This window comes from Balaenoptera musculus, chromosome 8 (assembly GCF_009873245.2).
Source record: "Balaenoptera musculus isolate JJ_BM4_2016_0621 chromosome 8, mBalMus1.pri.v3, whole genome shotgun sequence".
NCBI classification, from domain to species: Eukaryota; Metazoa; Chordata; class Mammalia; order Artiodactyla; family Balaenopteridae; genus Balaenoptera; species Balaenoptera musculus.
In genome coordinates this window covers 9,033,922-9,057,251 of record NC_045792.1, presented here as the reverse complement: position 1 = coordinate 9,057,251, position 23,330 = coordinate 9,033,922, and the positions used below count along the sequence as shown (strand labels likewise).

The window sequence follows — 23,330 nt, the reverse complement described above, 5'->3', positions numbered from 1 at the left end:
CCTTGCCGTGTGGGAAGGCCACAGGCAAAGGGGACCAGTGTGAAAGTCAAGGTCAGGGCCTCTCTTGCCAAGTCTAAGGGCAGTACTAGAGAGAAGATTACCATATGCCCCAGTGTTTGCCTTTCCACCGACCAAACTCACCAAATTAAAGTAAGAGTTGACATTTACCCTACACTTTACAGTTTACAGTGCATCTTCCCATACAATACTCTTCATCAATCTTCACAGTTTTGTACAATCAATATAATACCATTTGACAGATGAGAATACAGAGCCAAAAGTGACTCCCCGCAGTCACGCAATAAAACACAAGTGCTGCTAGGTCTCCAGTGGGAGACTATTCCCTCCAGATTTCAAAAGTCATGTTCTTTCTACTACTCAACACTGCCACCCATTCCTCAGCTTTCTAGAGAACTGACGGAGCTTAAAAAAAAATTTTTTTTTGGTAAATATATGGAAATTGTAAATACATGGTTGAAACATTTTAGAAAAAGACCAGAGGCAGGGAAGGGAGTGTAACACCAAACACAGATCAGTTTCTGGGGGAGAGCCTGGGCCCAAAGCAAAAATCATCACTGGGACAAAGAATACTATGTAGGAGCAGCAACCCTAGCTGAGTCTTGGGGGCTCCATTCCCACCCCAAACCACAAAATGAGGGCTTTCAACACATTTAAGCAATCTCCACCCAAATTCCACACCAATTACATGGGGGACCTGCTCCACAGCCCTCCTCCTCTCCACCACCCCACCAAAAATACTTTATTAATGAGAGGGCAGCCTAAAGCCACGGGACTGCATCTGCTCGGGGACAATCCAGAGGGCAGCCTGGCACCAGCCCCAGCTGACACCCGACCCTCCTCCAGAGAGGACCCACTAGGCTATGCCTCCCTCTAATTACCAGGTGCCTGGCTCAGGGCCTGGCCAGTTATTTAGAGAACCAGCGCCCGCTCCTCGCACAGATATCCGTGAGGCCGGGGCTGCAGGCACCGTCTGCTGAAAGCCTGCTGCCTGAAGCTGCCGCCTTCTGACTCCGCTCTCCTGGGACCCCTCCTGCCACCCCCGTGCCCAAGCTCGGGGCATCATGTCGCTTGCACACACAGCTGCAGAGTACATGCTCTCGGATGCCCTGCTGCCCGACCGCAGGGGCCCCCGCCTCAAAGGACTGCGCCTGGAACTGCCCCTGGACCGCATGGTCAAGTTCGTAGCCGTGGGCTTCCCCTTGTTGCTGATGTCGCTGGCATTTGCCCAGGAGTTCTCCTCTGGTAAGTGGCTTCCAAGACCCAGTGGGCCCTGAAGTGAGTCAGCCCCCACTGTCTAGATCGCATGACTCGGGCCAGGCATCACCCAAAAGGCAGACTATGCATCTGTTTGGGGCACCAGCAAAGCAGAGGTGTTAAAAAACTTTGAAAGTCATTTCTAAAATTTTCCAATAAGAAATATTTAGTCTTAATTTCAGTATTCGTATGTTCTGTGTCATTGCAATGACTAAACTTTTATTTTGATTTTCATGTGGATGAAAGAGATTAGGATCCTATAATCTTTCCAGGACTTATGACCTCTAAAGGTCTTAATTAGCCAAGCTTCAGGTAAATCTCCTATCTTCTTGGAGTCTTCTTCCTACTCCCCACCTCCAGGATTATTGACTTGAGAACATATTAAGTTAAGTGCCTGACAGAGTCTAGCGCATCACAGGTGCTGAATAAATCCACTCCTTCCTCTCCAAGAGCCCCAGCCCCGTGCACGAGCACCAACAAACACGTATACCCAGTGTTCTAGGTGCTAGATGAACGCAGCAAATCTGCCACCTCTATTAAAGACAACGTGAACTTTCCCGAGAACTGGGAACGCTGGCTTTCTTTTCTGGCTGTGTGCTGAGCTCACCACCTTTCCCAGGGAGGTGTGTCAGCCTCCCGCTGCCTCTTCGTTCACCCACAGTGCAGACCCAGAAACCTAGGGCCTGGGAAATGGCCAGAAAGCTCTTAGCTGCTTGTGCCCTGGATCTCCATTCCTCCACCCCTACTCAGGGCTGCCTCAAAGCTGTGTTCCTGTTCCAGGGTCTCCCATCAGCTGCTTCTGTCCCAGTAACTTCAGCATCCGGCAGGCTGCCTACGTGGACAGTTCCTGCTGGGACGCACTGGTTCACCATGAACAGGATGAGTCCGGCCAGTACAGGACGAAATCCCTCTGGCCTCACAAGGTAAAGCGGCAGGGGCTCTGTCAAGCCTGCCTCACGGCTGGGGCTGGGCGGAGGGGGCAGAACTGCATCGAGAGGTTCTCTCCTGCCTGCCTCTGCTTTTTTATTTTGGTCATTGACTTTCACGTCTCAGGCATTCTTCAAATATCTGGTCATATTTGCTCACCCACTTTTATCTGACTGGAAGTTTTGTGCCTAGGGCTGAGGCTGTCAGTTCAAAGTAATCCCTTTGGGCCATTTCATTGGGAAAACCCCAGATATCAGCATCTGCAATCTGATATTCTGGGCTGGTCAGTTTTCCCAAGAAGAATCATTCAATCCCTAATTTGGGCGGAGGGGACAGCATGTGGTTGGTATCAAGCTCGTCTGCCAGCCCTCTGGGAACTCAGCCGTGGGTGTCAGCATTCACTACTCATTCAGCTCACCCCCGTTCTCAGTATGTTCCCCCTGCCCTCAATGGACCCAAGCGCAGAATCTGTCTGGTTTAACGTTTCCAAAGAATAAACCACAAGGGCGGTCGGCTGAGCGCACCATGTTTCAGAAAGGATCTGCGGGTCTGTTTTCTCGATATTCCTGTTTCCAGCCCCACCTGCAGCCCCATGTTCAGATGCACCCGGTACCTCCCATCCCTGAGTCTTCCTGGTTCTGTGGTGAAAACAGCTTGTCTGTACCCACCTCAGCTCCTCATCCTCTCCGCGGGCTCGTACCTTCTATCACGCAGCGGCTTCCCAGCTTTCAGCACTTTGTTACTCTTGTCTCCTCTCCTGTTTCCTTTGTCCTTATAGGATTATGTCTTTTGGGTCCCTTTATTGTCATTCTAGTGGGGTTTCATGAGGGAGCAGAAGTAGTATGTATGTCCAAGGCACAGTTTTAATCAGAAGTCACTCATAATGTTTTCTAGTTCTGACAATTTACAGGGCCTCAAAATGCCACAGTTCTAGGACCCAGACAAAACCAGAGACTTAATGGAAAGAGTTCATGAGGTGTCTGTCCCTGGAAGTGTTCAAGCAGGATCTAGATGGTAACAAGTTCAAAGTACTGCAGAGGGGATTCATATGTCAGAAAAGAGTCAAATTGTCGATCATCAGATGGCCTGAGTGCTCTTTCAGCCCAGATTCTCTGGCTCCGCTTTAAGCCTACTGAAACGGAAGCTCTAGGGTGAAAAGTTCATTTTCAAGAAACATCATTTCTTAGACAGGATTGAAAAGGTTCTCATTGCTCTCGTGGTCTAATATACCTTTCCTAGCCTGTCTCTCTTGTTTAGTTCAGAAACACACACACACGCACACACACACACACACACACACACACACACACACACACACACAAATCAAATAGCCTCCCTCTCTCTTTTTCTTCAAACTCTCCTCTAAACTAAAAAGCATCTGTGGTTCAGGAGAAGCTATAGTCCAGCATTTCTTAAGGGAATAAGCCCCCAAATCTGACTGGCTGGTGCCAAATCCTGCTCACTCACCTGCTAGACACGTAACCCTGTATCGGGCACTTAACATTTTCATGCTTCAGTTTCTTGATCTATAAAATAGAGATACTGATAGTACCTGACGAAGAATGAATAATACATTTTCAGTACCCAGCAAAAATGTCGCTTAACTGAGCCTCTACGAGTAGAGTTTTTACTGTGGGCAAAACTGTGGGTCCAACCTGTTAGGTGTGGTGAGTATGATAAGGAAACATAAGGAAAAGTCCTTTACCTAAGGTAGCAAATAGTGTAGTGGAGGACACCAGCTTTATGCATACCTCAATGTCAGCTTATACACATACAGACCAGAAACAGCCCCCAAGGATTCCAAGACAGTGCCTGATGGCGTAGTTTGGTCTTACCAAGAATCCAAAGATGAGAAAAGGCCATTGCCCATGAGAGAAGGCAGGGCAGGCTACGTGGAGGAAATGGGACCTGACCTCCTCTCTGGAGGGTCGCAGTAAAAGTCAGCCATGCCGGGGCCCCTGGCAGGACTTGGAAAGCTAATGGACTCTGGATGCCTGGAGCAGTCAGAGAAAGAAAAGTGGAAGATTGAGAATGAAGATGCTCTCCCCTAGGATGCCATGACCACCATTGGCCATGATCTCTAGTTAGCTACCCAGGCTAACATGCATGGAGAATGGGGACAGGTAGCTAGCGCTCCCTCTTGCTCTCTTTCTTTTCCTTCTTTCCTTCCTTCCTGTCTCTGTCTGTCTGTCTCTGTCTGTCTGTCTCTCTCGCTCTCTGCCCTCCCCTTCTGAGGCAGGAACCGGGGAATGAGAGCCCCTCACTCAGCACTGTCTGCAAGGTTGCAAGGTCTGGGCGCCCTGGGCCTCCCTCCTCAGCTCGCTGTCACCCTGCAGGCCCTCCCCTACTCCCTGCTGGCCCTGGCCGTGGCCATGTACCTGCCGGCTCTGCTGTGGCAGTACGCAGCCGTGCCGGCCCTCAGCTCAGATCTGCGGTTCATCATCAGCGAGCTGGACAAATCCTACAACCGCGCCATCCGCCTGGTGCAGCACATGCTGAAGATCCGGCAGGAGGGCTCGGACCCGCATGCGTTCTGGGATGAGCTGGAGAAGTGAGTTGTCTCCTCCACTGCTTTCTGAAAGACTCGGTCGAGCCCTAAAATGGGATCTTGCAGAGTAATCTTTAAACTATCCTCTGCGCCATCCTTCTCGAGAATTCAACGTTCTTAACATGTCACCGCATTGACTTTCTATCACCTCTGTACAGGGAGAGGGAAGGGACTCTGCCTCCAGTTTATAGGTGACTCCACTGAGTCACAGAGGGGTTAGCCTCTGAAAGACCACTTTTTCAGAACCCTGAATAGCTCCTCCCAGGCCTACAGAAAAAACATCCCAATTCTCCCAAATACTTTTCCTAGGCCCTCCACACACTGTCATCAACTACTTCCTCAGACTCCTGTCGAACAACTAAATGACAGAAACCTTCCACTCCACCTAGGCAGTCTCCTGCTTTCCTCCTGAACAAGCCATTCATTCATTTAAGCATTCATATGTCATTTAGGAGCACCAGACACAGCTCTGTGTGCTGTGGACACGGGTGTGTGTGTGTGTGTGTGTGTGTGTGTGTGTGTGTGCTGGGGGCGGGAGCTTATATTCTATTGAGGAAAAACAATCAGTGAATTAGCATAACACGTAAGTAAATTATATGGTAGAGGATAAGTGATATAAAGAAAACTAAGACAGGGGAAGGGGCTCAGGAAAGCTGGGAGGCGGAGGGGGGTGCAGTTTTAAATAGGGTGGCCAGGGCAGGCCCCCTCAGAGCACAGCTGAGCTAAGGTTAGAAACCATATTCTGCCTCAGGTTTGTGTATGTCTCTATCCTCTGAAAAAAGCTCCTCTCCTGTCTATCTTTCTGAACCCTATCTACCTTTGGAAGGCCAATCTAAGACAATATTCTCTATAGAGGTTTCTGAACACTCCAGCTCACACTGTATGTCTGTCTCCTAACTTTTACAACTACCATGGTTTGTATCCATCATTTTAGCAACAGAACGAGCATTATTTTTATTTCCTATTTGCATGTTTCATCTGCCCCTTCCCTACAAGCCAGACTGCAAGCTTCTTCAGGGCAGAGACTGGATTACATCTACCTGAACACCACAGCTCTCAACGAACACTTGTTAGCAGATTTATTTCTATAAAATGAATGAACTGGCCTAAAAAAAAATCATACACAAAGGAAACAGACCAAGAACCAGAACGTGGTTATTTAGAATCCCAGTCCAGTGCTAAGTTAATAAGTCTTAATGCTTCTTAAGGATCCTGCTTCAGCTTAGAGATTTAGTCTGCCTTGCCAGGCAGAAATCCAGAGTGATCATTCATTATTCACTGATCATTCACTGGGTTTACTGCATTGCACTCATGTCTTGGAGAATTAAGATACACTCACACACCTCTTTTTGGGGAAAGGAGGGGTTATGCTCAAAGAAGGCACATATTCCTGTGAGCCAATAATGTCATGTTGCATACACAGATGCTGTTACTTCCCCACGTGGCTCTCTCAGGATACAGTTCTAAATGGTCCCTCCTAATCTTGCCTCCTTTCTTCCCCTGCCCAGGGCTCGGAAAGAACGATACTTTGAATTCCCCTTGCTAGAGCGGTACCTGGCCTGTAAGCAGCGCTCACACTCACTAGTGGCCGCCTACCTCCTGAGGAACTCCCTCTTGCTCTTCTTCACCTCGGCCACCTACCTATACCTTGGCCACTTCCACCTGGATGTCTTCTTCCAAGAGGAATTCAGCTGTTCCATCAAGACAGGGCTGCTACGTGGTGAGACCCACATCCCCGATCTGATCACGTGCAGGCTGACCTCTTTGTCTGTCTTCCAGATTGTTAGTCTCTCCAGTGTAGCAATATACACCCTGTTGGTTCCAGTGATAATATACAACCTCACGCGGCTGTGTCGGTGGGACAAACGGCTCCTATCCATCTATGAGATGCTCCCAGCTTTTGACCTCCTCAGCAGAAAGATGCTGGGATGTCCCATCAATGATCTCAATGTGATCCTTCTTTTCCTCCGAGCCAACGTCTCTGAGCTCATCTCTTTTAGCTGGTTGAGTGTCCTGTGTGCGCTGAAGGACACAACCACCCAGAAGCACAACATTGACACAGTGGTGGATTTCATGACTTTATTGGCTGGCTTAGAACCCTCAAAACCTAAACATCTCACCCACGGGATGTGTGATGAAAATCCATAGTTAAGAAACCACGAAGCAAGAAGTTTTATGGAAAGTAAAAATCTCTCCCCTTCTTCACAAGTCTCACGCACTAATATACAAAAACACCCACTTTAGGATTGCTAAACTTGCATTTAGCTGAATCGAACATCCTGTATTATGTTATCCCAAAGGTGAGAAGATATAATCAATACATGGAAACAAATCTGAAAGTTGGAGCTGATGAGTCCAAAACCTAAAAAAAATTAGATCTAGAGCTTAATATGAAGACAGAAGAAAAACTAAGACTAAAATTAAAATCTAGGGACTTCCCTGGCGGTCCAGTGGTTAAGACTCCGCACTCCCAATGCAGGGGGCATGGGTTCGATCCCTGGTCGGGGAACTAAGATCCCTCATGCTGCACAGCATGGCCAAAAAATAAAAAATTTAAAAATAAAAGTTACCATTATTTTAAAAAATTCAAAAAAATTAAAGTCTAGACATTGTACAAAGGGAGAGGTTTCTACAGGCTATTAAATGGAAGAAGTTTCTTCTCACTGTATTTACGCCATGGCCTTCGTAGGATACACACTCAGTTTAGAGCAAGTGGGATAATCTGGTAAGAGAATGAAGATATGAAATCCCTGGGAACCCTGTGGTGTGGCCTCAAACCCTAGGAATTCGCCCAGCTTGTTTTGTGGAAGTCACCAACCGTGCCCAGGGACCCTGTGGCCTGCAAGATGGGCCAAGAGATGCTGATGGCAGGAATTTGCCGTCTGCTCTTGGGGCTTAAGGACAGCATAGAACAAGGCCAGGGCCGTGCATCAGCTGTGGGTGGAGCCTTGAGGTGTACAGATACGCTTTTTCATTGTGTAAACCAGGGACTCACTTCACCAAGGGCTGGGATTATGGGCTGCAGACTCCTTCGTAATTCTTGATGGGCCCAGATATGCTTCTAATACCCCAGGGGATGCTCTACCTTCACTTACAGCCAATCACTGATAGCAACCATTTAGAACTAACCAGGATAAACAGTAAAGTGCTGTTGGGCCCCAACTCTCTCTTACCCATCTTAGCTTCTAACTCCCATTGCTATGCTTGGAACCTTGATCTGACTCCAAAGGCCATGCTCGGACCACAATACCATGCTGTCTCTCATTTGCTATTTCTTTGTAGAGCTGCACATTATGTATTTCTTCAGAGAATTTTTGCATAAGTCATTTAGACCCCTCTTCATATAGATAATTAGAAAAGTTAGACAAATTCAGATAAGTTTACCTAAAACAAGCAAAGGGGTCGATATTCAGACATTCATCAGTGGCTTCCTGTTGTCACCTGGTAAAAGCCTCACTCTTCAGTTGGTACACAAGACCTTCACAATCCAAGTCCTGCCTGCTCCTTCAGTCTCTCCTCTTGCCTCTGCCCACATATATCTTCCACTCTGATCAACAGCTTGCAGTTCCCACACTTCCCACCATGCTGAGCCTGTGAATATGCTGTCCCCACTGCCCAAGATGCCCTCCTCTGTCCTTCACTGGGCTGGCTGCTAGCTCTCCTTCAGAATCTGCCCAGGCATATTTCCTTCAGGAAGCCTTCCCAATCTCCCTCCTTCCCTAACTAGGTGCTGCCATATCATCCAATACCTACCTCGGAGATAAAACTTATTACACTTGATAATAATATTAATATAGCCCATGTATTTGTCTTTTCCTCTTAAATAAGTTTCCTAAAAGCTGTGTCATCATAGGCACTAATAAATAAATATTCTTCTGAATACATAGTGAATGAGTTGCTCAGGAACATTACATTGTCTGGAGAACACAGAACCAGCCACTAAAATACCCTGTATTGAAAAAGCTTTGTGCACAGACATGCACTTCACAGCAATTGATGACCAAAAAGTCAAACATGGAAATAAATAATTATGTAAAATTATTATGTCATAACTGGAATATTAAGCAGCCATCTAAAATAACATTTATAAAGAACTTATAATAGCACTACACAATGACTATGATAATGATAAGTGAACAAATGAGGAAACATTCTGTTTGGTATGATCTAACCTATATAAAATGCGTTAAAATATTAAACATACAAACTACTACATATAAAATAGATAAGCAACAAGGATATATTGTCTAGCACAGGGAATCATAGCCATTATCTTGTAATAACTTTGAATGGAGTATAATCTGCAAAAATACTGAATCACTATGCTGCACACCTGAAACTAATATTGTAAATCAACCATACTTCAATACAAAATTAAACATACATGTTAAAAGTGATTCACTTCGTGTGGCAGCATTATGAATTTTTAAAAATCTTCTTTGCACTGTATTTTCTAAATTTCTAAATTTTGCATTAAATGTTTTAGAAATTGTAAGGAAATGTTTCTAATGAAATAAAGCCTGCAAGGACAAAATACAGCTGAACAGCAAATAAATCAGACAGTTAGCAAATAAGGGTTAAAAAAAGAAGAAGAAAGAAAGAAAATCTGTTAGTCAGAACTACCTATATTTGGTTCCAAGGTAAAGTGCCAATCTATAGTATGAAAGGCATGATTATGGATATTTTGTAAAAAAGTATTCCTGGCAGTTTCCAAAAATGAATCTATATGGCTGCCTTGAGTATGTTTGTAAAAGCATACTGGAACCGTGAGTTCCAAAAGGACAGCTTTCAATATGAATGGACAAAAAGGACTCTTGTAATCTTTCTCTCTGTGTTAAAACCATTTTGTCAAGACTCTTGTCACTATTCTTACAATTCCAGAAATGAAGTACCTGGGTTATCGGTTCTAAACCTCTTTTTTTGAACTGATTGTAAGTTACTTATTTTAGCGTTAGTTTTTTCTCCAGTAATTTATTGAACTTAGTGTTTTAACTCTGTACATATTTTCCTTAATTTCCGTATACAATTATAGAAGTCTAAAATTTGAGTATATACAACAGTAATTATATATTAGTAGAGTACCTTTCAGTTTATAACTATCCACCTCATTATTCTAAAGACTATATTCTGTTTTGAGAGGAAAAACCTGTGACCCAGAGGCTCACTCAACTAGTTAGTGGCATTGCTGGGCGAAAAATGAATACTACAAGCCTTCTGCCTTCCAGCCCAGCTCATTTACCAATACTGCATTCTAAAGAACTATTTATTTGATGATTAGACAGACCTTGGTTATAAAGTTAGAGCTATATACATAAGTTTAGGTACAGAAACATATTTTTGGTTTCATTAGGCAAATATTTACTCAGTGCCTACTTAGTGCAAGCATGTTATTAAAAGTGCCGGTTAAATCTTCCATCTTCCCTACTAAATCCTAATCTGAGAGCAGAGGACTTTTTTCTATTCACCACTGTAATCCCAGCTCCCAGTAAAAGGACAACGTAACAGGCCCTCAAGAAACATCTATGCGAGCTGTATAAAGAAAGTAGGGAAAGCAGCAGTCCCAGCAATGCGTTGGAGTGCATCCTACAGTCGGGAAGGCCAGTCTGTACCAAGTGCGGAAAAGTGGTACTGAAACGCAGTGGGTGGGCTTCGGAAGCGTGTATGAGATTGGCTTCGGGAAGGTTTTTGTGCGTTCCTCTTTAGCTCAACAATAACACGCCTCAGCTAAGCACACACACGCGAGTCTCAAGGAGTCGTTTCCAGCCGCCCTCCTCCTCACCAGATTCTCCCCTTCTCCTCCCCTTCCCTTTCTCCCCCCCTCCCCTTTCCCCCCCCCTCCCCTTTCCCCTCCCCTCCCCTTTCCCCTCCCCTCCCCTTTCCCCTCCCCTCCCCTTCCTCCTCCCCTCCCCTTCCTCCTCCCTCCCCTCCCCTTTCCCCTCCCCTCCCCTTTCCCCTCCCCTCCCCCTTTCCCCCTCCCCTTTCCCCCTCCCCTTTCCCTTCCCCTCCCCTTTCCCTTCCCCTCCCCTTTCCCTTCCCCTCCCCTTTCCCCTCCCCTCCCCTTTCCCCTCCCCTTCCCTTTCCCCTTCCCCTCCCCTCTTCCCGAGCGGAGGATCGGCCGGACCGAGAGGACCCAGCTCCCAGCCCGGGAAGTTACGCGCGGCCGGCACCGTGACGTAAGTTCCGGTCACGGCTGACTTCCGAGGCAGACGCGGAAGTGCAGGGAGGCACCGGGAGCCGGGTTCGGTTGCAGGTTTTCTGGCCCATCCCTGCGCCTCGTGAATGTTCTAGAGAGGTCGATTCCTAGAGGCCCGCTTCCACCAGCCAAGAGCACACAAAGCCGGCGCTAGGGGCCACTCCTCGGCCGAGGAGCTGATGCCGGCCGCTCCCTGGAGCCCCCGTAGCGGGGCCGGACCATGAGCCTGCTGGGCGGCCTGGCCTCCTCGCCGCGGGCCCCGCTGCAGTCCAGCAAGGCCAGGATGAAAAAGCTCCCGAAGAAGAGCCAGAACGAGAAGTACCGGCTCAAGTACCTGCGGCTGCGCAAAGCGGCCAAAGCCACGGTGTTTGTGAGTGTGACCGGCGCTCAGCCCCTCTCAGCCTCGAGCCTCTCCTAACTCGCGAAATCTTTCCCCGAACTGTTCCCCTTCCCAGAGTGACAGTATTAATATAGTGTTAGGTTTTACATTGTACATTACTTTTTGTTAGCCTTGTGCTTTGGACAAATTACGTAATTCCTGTAATCCTGTTTCCGCATCTGCAAATGAGAGCTAATAACTGCCTTGCAGACTTAATGAAGATTAAATGAGGAAAGTAAAGCGCTCGGTACCTAGAAGCTGTGCTAATAAGTTTTAGTTATTATCGTTATTACCGCAGAATTCTTGGAAATGTCTTTGAGCCTCCAGAGAAACCTGAGAATGAGGCGCTATTTTTAAAATAGCAGCACTGAAGCCCCGAGAGATGATTTGCTCGAGGGCACTATGTCAGAGCCCTGGCTCCAACTCAAACACCTGATTCTAGTTTCTTTAGTACTTCCATTACGCAGCCTGTTTCCCAAGCACCCCGCATACCCGTAACTGACCCCTTCCATGAACAGGCATATGAAGCTTTCAGTAATCCCCCCTTCTAACCTCTTTTGAGTCTTCCCGATCTTTTATTGTAGAGGCACTGGGTTTACTGAATGAATGAATGAAATGGTTTTCCAGCCACAACTAAGTGTTATAATACTCTGGCTCGCGCAAGCTCACCTCAGTGCTTGGAAATAGCAGGTGTCTCAAATATCTCCCCACATCTGAATCACCACTACCTTACCTCTTCTTCTACCAAAAGCTAGAACATCCCTCAGCTTTTTTGGAAGCATAAGGAAAGCTTTGGGAATCAGAGCATTCATTCCGAAAACATTTATTTGGCACTTGCCATGTACACTGGAGAGAAATAAGAAAAGCAGAATTGAGAGGATTTAGTATCTAATTATGTTACCTTTCTTTTATTCCCTAAATGTCAAAGGTACCTACAGCTTGGCACCTCTGTTGTTAGGATACTGGTTCCACCAAGTCTATGAAGAAGGTTTTGTGAAGAACAAGGATATTGTTTTGAACATTCAGAGTTTGAGGTCCCTACTATGGCACATCCAGTTTGGAGCAGCCCCCTCAGGACTTGTGCTTGGGAAGTAGATTGAATCGTCAGCAGAGAAAGCTGATGCTTGAGTACACATTAATAGGTTATGAAATTTAAGAGTTTTATAGACTTGACTTGATTTTGTTCCATCCATATTTTCTCTTTAAGGTTCATACTGCATGGGATGCTTTGGGTTAGGTTCACTTTGTAAGCTCCCCAAGAGTCAAGGCACTTGGGAATGGACCTTCCCCATATTTACAAGGGTTGAGTTTAAGCATCTATGATTTGAGCAGTATGCCCTTTTCTCTGCTAAAGGCTACCCTAATGAAGGTGACCATATGTCTTGGTTTGCCTAGGACAGCCCTACTTTGCCATATTGTTCTGGAAAAATCATTAATAGCTCCCCCTTTTCACTCGAAGGTGCACCAGTTTCTATAAATTATCTAATTACTCTGCCCACATTAGAACTTGACCCTACCTTTACTTATAGGTTTGTTTACAGTTTGTCTGCAAGGTAGACTAGCTCTTCCTTCTCACCCAGCAACACAGACTTCTTTGGTTTGGAATATAGCTCCTCTTCTCAGCATAATACTTTGATCTTTTATTCATTTTGTGTGACTATATTGAAAATTTTCTTCAAGGAAAATGCTGCTATTTGTGATGAAATTGCTCGTCTTGAGGAAAAATTTCTTAAAGCTAAAGAAGAAAGACGGTGAGCTGGTTCATGTTGTGTTCAGAATTACATTTTTTGGTGACTGATATGGTGTTACTGCTCCTAAGAATTTTCCATCGGGATTTTTGTACTTTGCACAGCCCACTGGCCACTAATCTGGTACAGAGAAAGTCACAACCTATGGTATTGGTTCCTGTTTACCCAGGTCGTGTTGGACCATGATGATGAAACAGCTCTATTCATCTCTCTGACAAAACCCTCTTGCCACATCTTATAAGTAATTTTATTATAACTCTGCGGTTATAAAAGCCCAGGGATAAAAGAAACTGCATTTCATTCTACAGATGTTTATTCCATATGTAGTTCTCCGTGAGTATATGTACATGTGCAGTTCATGGTACATGCCCTTCAGAAGCCTAACACCTTCCAACATCCAGTTAGAAGAGCTCTCCAGGTGCAAAAGAGATACGCTATAATCCTTTATCCTTAGCTTCTTGAAGTATTATTCTCTGGAGCTTCGTTTATCCCAGGGTCCAATAAGAACCTTATTTTTGTGAATGCGATAATCTTTGTATATAGCTCTGGCTTTTCGCAGTACTTGAATAAAATATGGAATTGTGATAAAACGGAAGCTCATACCTCTGCTCCCTTTCCTTCCCGACCTCAGGTACTTGCTAAAGAAGCTCCTCCAGCTCCAGGCTCTAACTGAAGGGGAAGCACAGGTTGCAGCTCCTTCCCACAGCTCCAGTTTGCCCCTGACTTACGGTGTGGCCAGCTCTGTGGGAACTATCCAGGGAGCTGGGCCGATTTCTGGGCCTAGCACTGGAGCTGAGGAACCATTTGGGAAGAAATCCAAGAAGGAGAAAAAAGAAAAAGGCAAAGAGAACAACAAACTGGAAGGTACCTTGGGGAGAGGATATCAGTTTCCCCAGTGGCTCAACAACTAATGACGAAGACCTGGTACTAACTGGTAGACACTCGGCCACAGAGATGACTTAAACTCTCACCCGGTCCTTAAGCAGCCCTGGTAGCCCTTGAAAACCAAGTGTCTTAAAGCCACTCCAGGTGGAGGAATTGCAGTTAGACCTGGTTAAACGTGATGGGAGCAGGCCAAGGCCTCCCCCTTCTCCTACACACCCGACTCTCTGGGTGCCTTCAGTTCAGTCTTTCCTAGAGGCAGGGAAATGGGCTTGGTGGCCTTTTGAGCACACAGATGACTTGGGAAATTGCTGACCTTATAAATGAAGTCAGAGGCTTTAAAAAAGTATAAGGCTTTTAGATACTAAGCACTGATACCAAAATTAGTTGCTGCCAGGTGGGGGGTTAGAAGGCTACTCAGGGCTTTGGGGAGAAGTCCCGTGTGCCCATTCAGTGAGTGTGTAGAGCCAGGATTGGCTTATTGCTCTTAGCATCGTGCAGAGTTTTCCCTTCCCCTCAACGCTGGGAAGGGCCTAAAGTGGGTGACCCCAGATTTGCGTTTCAGTTCTGAAGAAAACATCCAAGAAAAAGAAAATGGAGGCAGGTGCTCGCAAGCTGGTTCAGCCCATTGCCCTGGATCCCTCAGGACGGCCTGTGTTCCCCATCGGACTGGGGGGTCTAACAGTATATAGCCTGGGGGAGGTGAGTGAGACCAGCGATAAAGAGAGAGGAGAATCAGAAATATGGGAGTGGGGTTGAGCCTTCCCTCCCTGTTCCCGTTAGCAGCAGCCCCTTGCTGATCCAGACCAACCCCAGAAAATCTCCAGTCCCTAGGAAACCAGGTCAGTTTTGTCTGCTACACATCCTACGCTCTTTCTCTCTCTGATTTGAGTCACTCTTTGCAGCCCCAAGGTGGTTCTAAAGGCTACCACAGTACCCTGGACTTCTACATTCTCTGGTGACCTCAGTGGCCGGTTGGGGGAATCTTTTTTTATAGATCATCACCGACCGACCTGGCTTCCATGACGAGGGTGCCATCTACCCTGTGGGCTACTGCAGTACTCGGGTATACGCCAGCATGAAGACCCCAGACCAGGAGTGTCTGTATACTTGTCAGATCAAGGACGGTGGCACACAGCCTCAGGTACCCACTCTAAGAATAACTGCTGGTTTTCTTTTTTTTTTTTTGAGAACCTTCTCTGTGACACGCATTTAATATATATTACCTATTCAGACACTTTACAAGGTAGATAGTGTGTAAGATGCAGAAAGTGATTGGCCCTCAGTCACACCTCTACTAATAAGTGATTTGAGCTGGGATGTAAATCTGCATTTGTGTGATTGTCCTACTGACACCCATTCCCTTGAACCGTGCTGGTGCTAATGTCAATATGGTGACCACATGAGGCCTGATCAAGCTGCTTGTTTGTAAAGTGCAGGCCTACGTTCAGGGAAGATTAGTTTGACACTCTGCCAATTCAGGTGGGACCAAGATGGAGATAGCAGAGAAACCGCATGTTAGTTTCTGACTGCACGTAGTCTTGAGGACCTGGGAGACCTGAATCCTAGTTGTATTAAGTATCTTTGTTCATCCTTCTCAGTGCTGTGGTTCAAGACAGTTCACTTTCCCAGTCTCCTCTGATCACTGGGGGAAAATAGACCATTTTCAGAGTTCCAGGCTTCACTGTCTGATGATGTTACAGATCGCTAGAAAATGGGGTGGAAGGAGATAGAAGCAAGGGAAGGAACCTTTGAGCAGAAGCTGAGAGCCTGCCTGACACACGTGGACAGTATTGCATCACTCCTATCCTGGTTAGAACGCTGTCGGATGCAGCTGAGAGTTCGGATGACCTTGGCCATGCAGCATTTCTCTTTAGAAAGTGCTCTAACAGACAGACTCGATATTGTAGCAATAATTATAACAAATCTATACGTTCAAGGAAGATCTAATCAAAATCCTAATAGAATGTAAATGGTAATTGACAAGCTGGTCCTTAATTTCCTCTGAAAGACAAATTGCTAAAATATTAAAAAAAAAAAAAAAAGTCTGTGGGGTTTTTTTTGTTTCCTTTATTAAGCCACTAACCCATACAGACATTATTTTCAGGTACATTGTGAGCTTCAATTTTTTTCCCCTAACATCAAGTGACACATTTAGTATATATTAAATACATATAATACTTGAGTATGTTTCCAGATGATTCTGTTTTATCTATTTGTCTATAAATGCCAGTATGGCTTTTAATTGCTTTAGCTTTATAAAATGTTTTATACTATAAATATGTTAAAAAAATATAGAACAATGTATTTATAATCCTAGGGTGAGGTGAAAAGGTTTTCCTTAGCAAGATGTGAAAAGTAGAAGCCATAATGGAAAGTAGTAACAGATTTGACTATTAAAAATTTAAACACTTCTGAATGACAAAAACCACCATAATCGAAGTTAAAAGCGACAAACAAGAAGAAAATATGTAACAGTGGATTAATATCCAGATAAAGTGCTCTTATGGTCTAAGATAAAAAAGCAATCAGGGCTTCCCTGGTGGCGTAGTGGTTGAGAATCTGCCTGCTAATGCAGGGGACACAGGTTCGAGCCCCGGTCTGGGAAGATCCCACATGCCATGGAGCAACTGGGCCCGTGAGCCACAACTACTGAGCCTGCGCCGTCTGGAGCCTGTGCTCCGCAACAAGAGAGGCCGCGATAGTGAGAAGCCCGCGCACCACGATGAAGAGTGGCCCCCGCTCCCCACAACTAGAGAAAGCCCTCGCACAGAAACGAAGACCCAACACAGCCAAAAGTTAATTAATTAATTAATTAATTAAAAAAAAAAAAGCAATCAGATGGGCTTCCCTGGTGGCGCAGTGGTTGAGAGTCTGCCTGCCAATGCAGGGGACGCCGGTTCGAGCCCTGGTCTGGGGGGATCCCACATGCTGCGGAGCAGCTGGGCCCGTGAGCCACAATTGCTGAGCCTGCGCATCTGGAGCCTGTGCTCCGCAACAAGAGAGGCCGTGATAGTGAGAGGCCCGCGCACCGCGATGAAGAGTGGCCCCCACTTGCCACAACTAGAGAAGACCCTAGCACAGAAACGAAGACCCAACACAGCCATAAATAAATAAATAAATAAATTTTTTAAAAAATAAAAAATTAAAATTAAAAAAAAAAAAGCAATCAGATAAAACAGGCATTTCACAGAAACAGTGCAGATGGTCGATGAGAGCAGACCTTACTAGTAGTTAGGGAGATGCAAATAAAACAGATCTTATTTTTTCTCATAGGCAAATATAAGATAGATAATAGCAAATGTTGGCCAGCATGTAGGAAAATAAGTACAAACGGCATTAGTAGGAGGGAAAATTTGTAAAGTTCCTTTTTTTGGAAGGCAGCTGGGCAATATCAACAATTTTAATGTGTGACTCCTTTGATCCAGAATACTTCTTGATATTCTAGTATGTCTTAGAGAAATGTGCAAATGTGAACAAAAGAGTTACATATAACAATGTAATTGTGGCATTGTTTGCAATAGCAAGAAGTTAAAAGTAATCTAAATACCCACCAATAGAATGGTTAAAAGTTAAGATATATCCACCTTGTGTAATATTATACGGCAGTTAAAAGAATGAAGTAGGGAAAGATCCCAAAACCAAAATACTACATTTTGGCCTTTTAATTGCTCTTTGCTCAAATAGAATATATAGTTTACACACAATATAAAAAATTGGAATTGGCATGATCAATACCAAATAGAAGAGCAATCCTGAAATATTTAAAGATAATTGTTTATAGTTTTTTCATGAATTAGCTGAGAAATCAGTATAAACCATCACAATGTTAAACTTGCAACATGTCACTGAAGTAACAAAATCATTGACTAAAACTACTCACAAGGTAATTACTGACAAAATTGAAAGAGCTCTAAAATTGACACAGGAAAATTGACTCAAATGAAATAACCACAGAAGAAAACTAACAGCAGTAGAAACTGTACTCAGTAAGGTTTGCTTTTTGGATTCTAAAAAAATGATCAATAATGCACATCACTGGGGGGGAAAAAGAGAAAAATATATATAGAGAGAGAGAGAGAGAGAAAATTAATTCTGTGTGGAATAATTTTATTAAACATTGAAAAACTGGAAACTGCTTAACTGAACTTTATAGAAAACTGGTTAAGGAATTTAACTGACTAAACAGAACCTGTTACAGAAATTTTTTTTTTTTTTTTTTTTTTTTTTTTTTTGCAAAACGTCGTGAACTTTATAGAAAACTGGTCAAGGAATTAAGTTGGGTAGATAGCACTTGTTACAAAAATGCTTTCTTGGCAAAAATTCCTCAGTATTAGTATAATTTTGATTTAACAGTTTCTTTTTATAAATAAGATATTTTACAACTCAAAAAGTAAAGTGAAATGGCGATTTGCAGTCAAAATGGCCTATACTCTTCCTAGGCATTGTAAAGTAAATCTAAGATTATGTGGAGAATGATTTCATTTGTTTTTAAAATACCATTTGTATTTATACTTACAAATGTACGTAAGTGGATAAGAAAGCATCTGGAAAGGTATATAAGACATTAAGTGTTGGCCTCTGGAGAGGAGTCGAGCAAACAGTATAGAATTAAACAGTCAAAAGACTTTCTCTGTTTTCTTGGCTTGGAATTTCTAACAGCCCTCTAGGAATGGTACCCACCTCCTACCTGGTATACTCAGCTTCAGGTTCCAGAGTGAAGAAAGAGTAATAGCGGTAGTTCTTCTTCTTGAAGACTGATCTCATTGCTCCTTTATATTTCTCAGTTTGAAGTTGTTCCTGAAGATGATCCCCAGAATGCCATTGTCAGCTCTTCTGCAGATGCCTGTCATGCAGAACTGCTCAGGACCATAAGTGCTGCTATGTAAGTTGACCAACAGCTTGGAGACAGGCTAAAAAGATCACTTTGGGTACAGTGAGGCCTTCTCTCTTGCTTTTAATGAGTAGAGATCCCTTATTTTATAGAATGCTATCCTGTGTCCTTCGAATGCCTTAGCAGCTACAGTCTCCAGAGTATCCAAGTTTGGAAAGCTTATTCCGTGTGTTCATACCCACATTCTCATCTCCCTCTCAGCTCTCAAGCTAAAATTCTCCCTCTCCTATTTAGGGGGAAACTAATGCCCAGCATGCATCCATCTGGAGCTGACTTTTTTGGGTTTTCTCATCCAACCATCCACAACCTGATCCAGAGTTGTCCAGGAGCTCGAAAATGCGTCAAGTAAGTGGGGTCAAATCCATTCCCTTGAAAGAAGCTCCATGATCAGTGGGCCAGGGACCTAAACTGGCGGTCACTGCTCTGCTCATTCATCTGTTTCATGAGCTGCTTCTGTGCACAAGGCACAGTGAGCAGGAGCCAGCACCCCACTGTACTGACGTTATCATCTGTGAGCACCATGACAGCAAATGGATTGGGAAGTCCTGCAGAATAAGTGTCACTAAAGAAGCCTGTCTGTGTGCTTTTCATTTTTGGTTAGTTAATACGTTTTTCAGATATATATGGGAGAGACCTAAAGAAAAAAGTACCTGATCCCTTTGGAGGGAAGAGTGGGTTGTATGGCCAACAGGCAACTCAGTAATGGTCCCTTTGGTCCTGCAGTTACCAGTGGGTGAAGTTTGACGTGTGCAAACCTGGAGACAGTCTGCTGCCGCCCCAAGGACAGCTAGAGAATGATGCAGCTACAAGCTTTGAAGCCTTTCAGAGACAGACCTTCCATAAAGATCATGATGATCCCATTCTACAAGGTATCTTTTATTTTTCCCTTGTGGTTTGAAAATTGACCATTTTTAGGCAACCCTCCCCTCTTTGTTCATCGCTGAGTATCCCATATCTGGGCAGTGAGTGATAGAAGCTTTCCCTGCTCCGGCCATGGGCAGCCCTCGCAGAAGCCACAGGGCGTGGCTGAGATCATGGTGAGGCAGGGCTCACCGAGAAACTAGGGCGTCTCATTTTCTAACCTAAATAAGACCTAAGCAGAATACAAGGGAATGTTTACTGTGGGACTGAAATTTCAGATGTAGTAAAGGGGATCAGGTCATGGCCTTGGTCCTGCCTATGTTCCGTGGATTCCCTCCCACAAATGAGTGGAGTGATCAGGGGATCCGGCATAGAAGTCCTATAGGGAGAGCTCTGGACTCGAAATAAGAAGATAGAATTAACTTCTCTGTCTCTGCCTACTGTGCTGTGTAACCCTAGGCAAGTCACTTGATCTAGTTCAGCCAGTTTTGTTCTTTTTTTTAAAATATTTTATTGAAGTATAGCTGATTAACAATGTTGTGTTAATTTCTGCTGTACAGCAGCAATTCAGTTACACACATATACTTTTTCATATTCTTTTCCATTATGTTTTATCACAGGATATTGAATGTAGTTCCCTGTGCTGTACAGTAGGACCTTGTTGTTCATCCATCCTGTATATACTGGTTTGCATGTGCTAGTCCCAAACTCCCAATCCTTCCCTCCCCCTTGGCAACTACAGGTCTTTTCTCTATGTCCGTGAGTCTTTGTTTCATAGATATGTTCATTTGTGTCATATTTTATATTCCACATATAAGTGATATCACATGGTATTTGTCTTTATCTTTCTGACTTACTTTGCTTAGTGTGATAATCTCTATGTCCATCCATGTTGCTGCAAATGGCATTATTTCATTCTTTTTTATGGCTAATATTCCTGTGTGTGTGTATGTGTATATACTACATCTTCTTTATTAATTCATCTGTCAGTGGCTTGGCTATTGTAAATAGTGCTGCTATGAACATAGGGGTGCATGTATCTTTTCGGATTATAGTTTTGTCTGGGTAAATGCCCAGGAGTGGGATTGCTGGGTCATATGGTAACTCTAGTTTTAGTTTTTTAAGGAACCTCCATACTGTTCTCCATAGTAGCTGTATCAATTTACATTCCCCCAACAGTGCAAGAGGGTTCCCTTTTTTCCATATCCTCTCCATTATTTATTTATTTACTTATTTATTTATTTTTATTTATGGCTGTGCTGGGTCTTCGTTTCTGTGCGAGGGCTTTCTCTAGTTGTGGCAAGTGGGGGCCACTCTTCATCGCGGTGCGCGGGCCTCTCACTATCACGACCTCTCTTGTTGCGGAGCACAGGCTCCAGACGCGCAGGTTCAGTAATTGTGGCTCACGGGCCTAGTTGCTCTGCGGCATGTGGGATCTTCCCAGACCAGGGCTCGAACCCGTGTCCCTTGCATTGGCAGGCAGATTCTCAACCACTGCGCCACCAGGGAAGCCCTCCATTATTTATTGTTTGTAGATTTTTTGATGATCCATTCTGACTGGTGTGAGGTGATACCTCATTGTAGTTTTGATTTGAATTTCTCTAATGATTAGTGATGTTGAGCATCTTTTCATGTGCCTCTTGGCCATCTGTATGTCTTCTTTGGAGAAATGTCTATTTAGGTCTTCGGCCCATTTTTTGATTGGGTTGTTTTTTTGTTTTTGAGTTGTATGAGCTGTTTGTATATTTTGGAACCTAAGCCCTTGTCAGTCGCATCATTTTCAAATATTTTCTCCCAGTCCATAGGTTGTCTTTTCATTTTGTTTATGGTTTCCTTTGCTGTGCAAAAACTTATGTTTGATTAGGTCCCATTTGTTTATTTTTGCTTTCATTTCTATTGCCTTGGGAGACTGACCTAAGAAAACATTGGTACGATTTATGTCCGAGAATGTTTTGCCTGTGTTCTCTTCTAGTTTTATGGTGTCATGTCTTATAATAAGTCTTAAAGCCATTTTGAGTTTATTTTTGTATGTGGTGTGAGGGTGTGTTGTAACTTCACTGATTTACATATGGCTGTCCAATTTTTCCAGTACCACTTGCTGTATTTCAGCCACAGTTTTCTTCATTGTAAAAGTAAATATCTGTCCTGTCTTACCAAACAAGGGCAAAACTGGGCTGACAGATGCAAAAGAGTTGAAAGAATTAAAAGGACATGTATGTGTCTGATCAAGCCAGTCTCCTGAGATTCCCAGGCAGCAATGGAACTTAAGGAACTTTTTTTCTCCAGGATCTTTGGACCTCCCAGAGCTTCAGCCTACAGCCTTTGTGTCTTCTCATCAACCCATGTTCCTGACACATGAACCCTTGGTAGATACCCACCTACGGCACCTGAAGGCTCCGTCGCAGTGTAGCCCAGCTCAGTCTTCAGATTGAACAGGAAGGGATCGATAACCACATCATTTTCATCAGGATGGATTTTTTAACTTAAACTAAAACTTAAGACTCTATGGAAGAAGGCAGCGACTCAAGTGAAGAAGTGAAGAAGATAGTAAATTAACACATTTTGTCGCGGAGGTTCCCATGGTGACAGCTTTCCTGGGAAAAACTCAGCTGCTTTATTTTTAGTAATAAATTTTTCTTGACAGTTCTGCTTATTTTCATCTTGTCGTAATCAGGATGTAATCTTCTGGCTTAGCTCTGCCTGAGGTAAACTTAAGTCCTTTGTAAACCAGAGGGAGAGATGGCTGCTGACTCGTGAGGAAGGCAGTAAGATTCTGACCACCTTGCACCCTTGATTCTGACCTAGGGCAGTGAATACTAAGTCGCAGCCCTGGCAGCCAGCTGCTGCTTTCCTTTCATGGCAGCGTCACCACAGTCAAATCCTGCTTATCCCCAAGCTGCAAGGTCCAGTCCCGGGCCCACTGTGCATCTTCTTCACATTTCACAAGGGGATCAAAAAATCCTCTCTAACCCTTCCTACATTCCCTTTGTGGCTCCTTATTGGAGAATGGGCTTTTAGCTAAACCACATGATAACACATTTAGATAGAACGTGATTGGTTCCCATCCTCCGTAACAAGACTCACCCCAGCAGTTCGTTAGTCGTGTAATGATGTAACTCCGCATTCTGTATAACTGAATTTTTTGGACTCTACTTACAGCATGAAGGTAGAGGCATACCACAACACCTAATCCCAGCCAGTACAACTCCACGGTGCCTTGTGGGATGCTTCGCTGCCCACCCAGCCCGGTACCAGGGCTGGCTGGAATGGGAAGGAACAAAAGGACCCCGGAAGTAGAAGAATGGGGAAGGCGGTGAGAACTGGATTGTCACTGTGCTACCGTCCATAGCTGCTGACGGGGGAGGAGACACATGGGCCTAGCATCTTACAGGACTGTATCTGGATGGCAGAGGGAGGGATCAGATGCAGCATTTAGAGCACATCACACTGACCACTGCAAAGTGTCAGAAACTGAAGTAACTAACATTAATTTTATGATTCTTAATTATAGTCTTACAAGTTTATATATAGCTTTTACAGTGCAAAAAGAATAGTAAAATTTGGATAATAGCAAATCAGGGATAGAAAGGAGATTACTCAAAACTGTTAATGTTTTTCTTTTT

General features: G+C 44.4%; 2 protein-coding genes across 2 annotated transcripts; both read left to right on the top strand.

Annotated features, from left to right (window-relative positions):
• The first annotated feature begins 1,082 nt into the window (after positions 1 to 1,082).
• Positions 1,083 to 7,130, top strand: PANX3 (pannexin 3). The gene is made up of 4 exons (XM_036861982.1): positions 1,083 to 1,263; positions 2,056 to 2,198; positions 4,539 to 4,753; positions 6,259 to 7,130. The coding sequence occupies exons 1-4, from the start codon at positions 1,083 to 1,085 to the stop codon at positions 6,896 to 6,898; spliced, it is 1,179 nt and encodes a 392-aa protein (XP_036717877.1). The 3' UTR covers positions 6,899 to 7,130.
• A 3,728-nt stretch (positions 7,131 to 10,858) lies between these two features.
• On the top strand, positions 10,859 to 22,348 carry TBRG1 (transforming growth factor beta regulator 1). The gene is made up of 9 exons (XM_036860612.1): positions 10,859 to 11,313; positions 13,003 to 13,073; positions 13,702 to 13,934; positions 14,518 to 14,654; positions 14,950 to 15,096; positions 18,740 to 18,837; positions 19,081 to 19,191; positions 19,570 to 19,715; positions 21,994 to 22,348. Exons 1-9 carry the CDS (start codon positions 11,164 to 11,166, stop codon positions 22,137 to 22,139), a joined length of 1,239 nt encoding a protein of 412 aa, XP_036716507.1. The 5' UTR covers positions 10,859 to 11,163; the 3' UTR covers positions 22,140 to 22,348.
• The last annotated feature ends 982 nt before the right edge of the window (positions 22,349 to 23,330 follow it).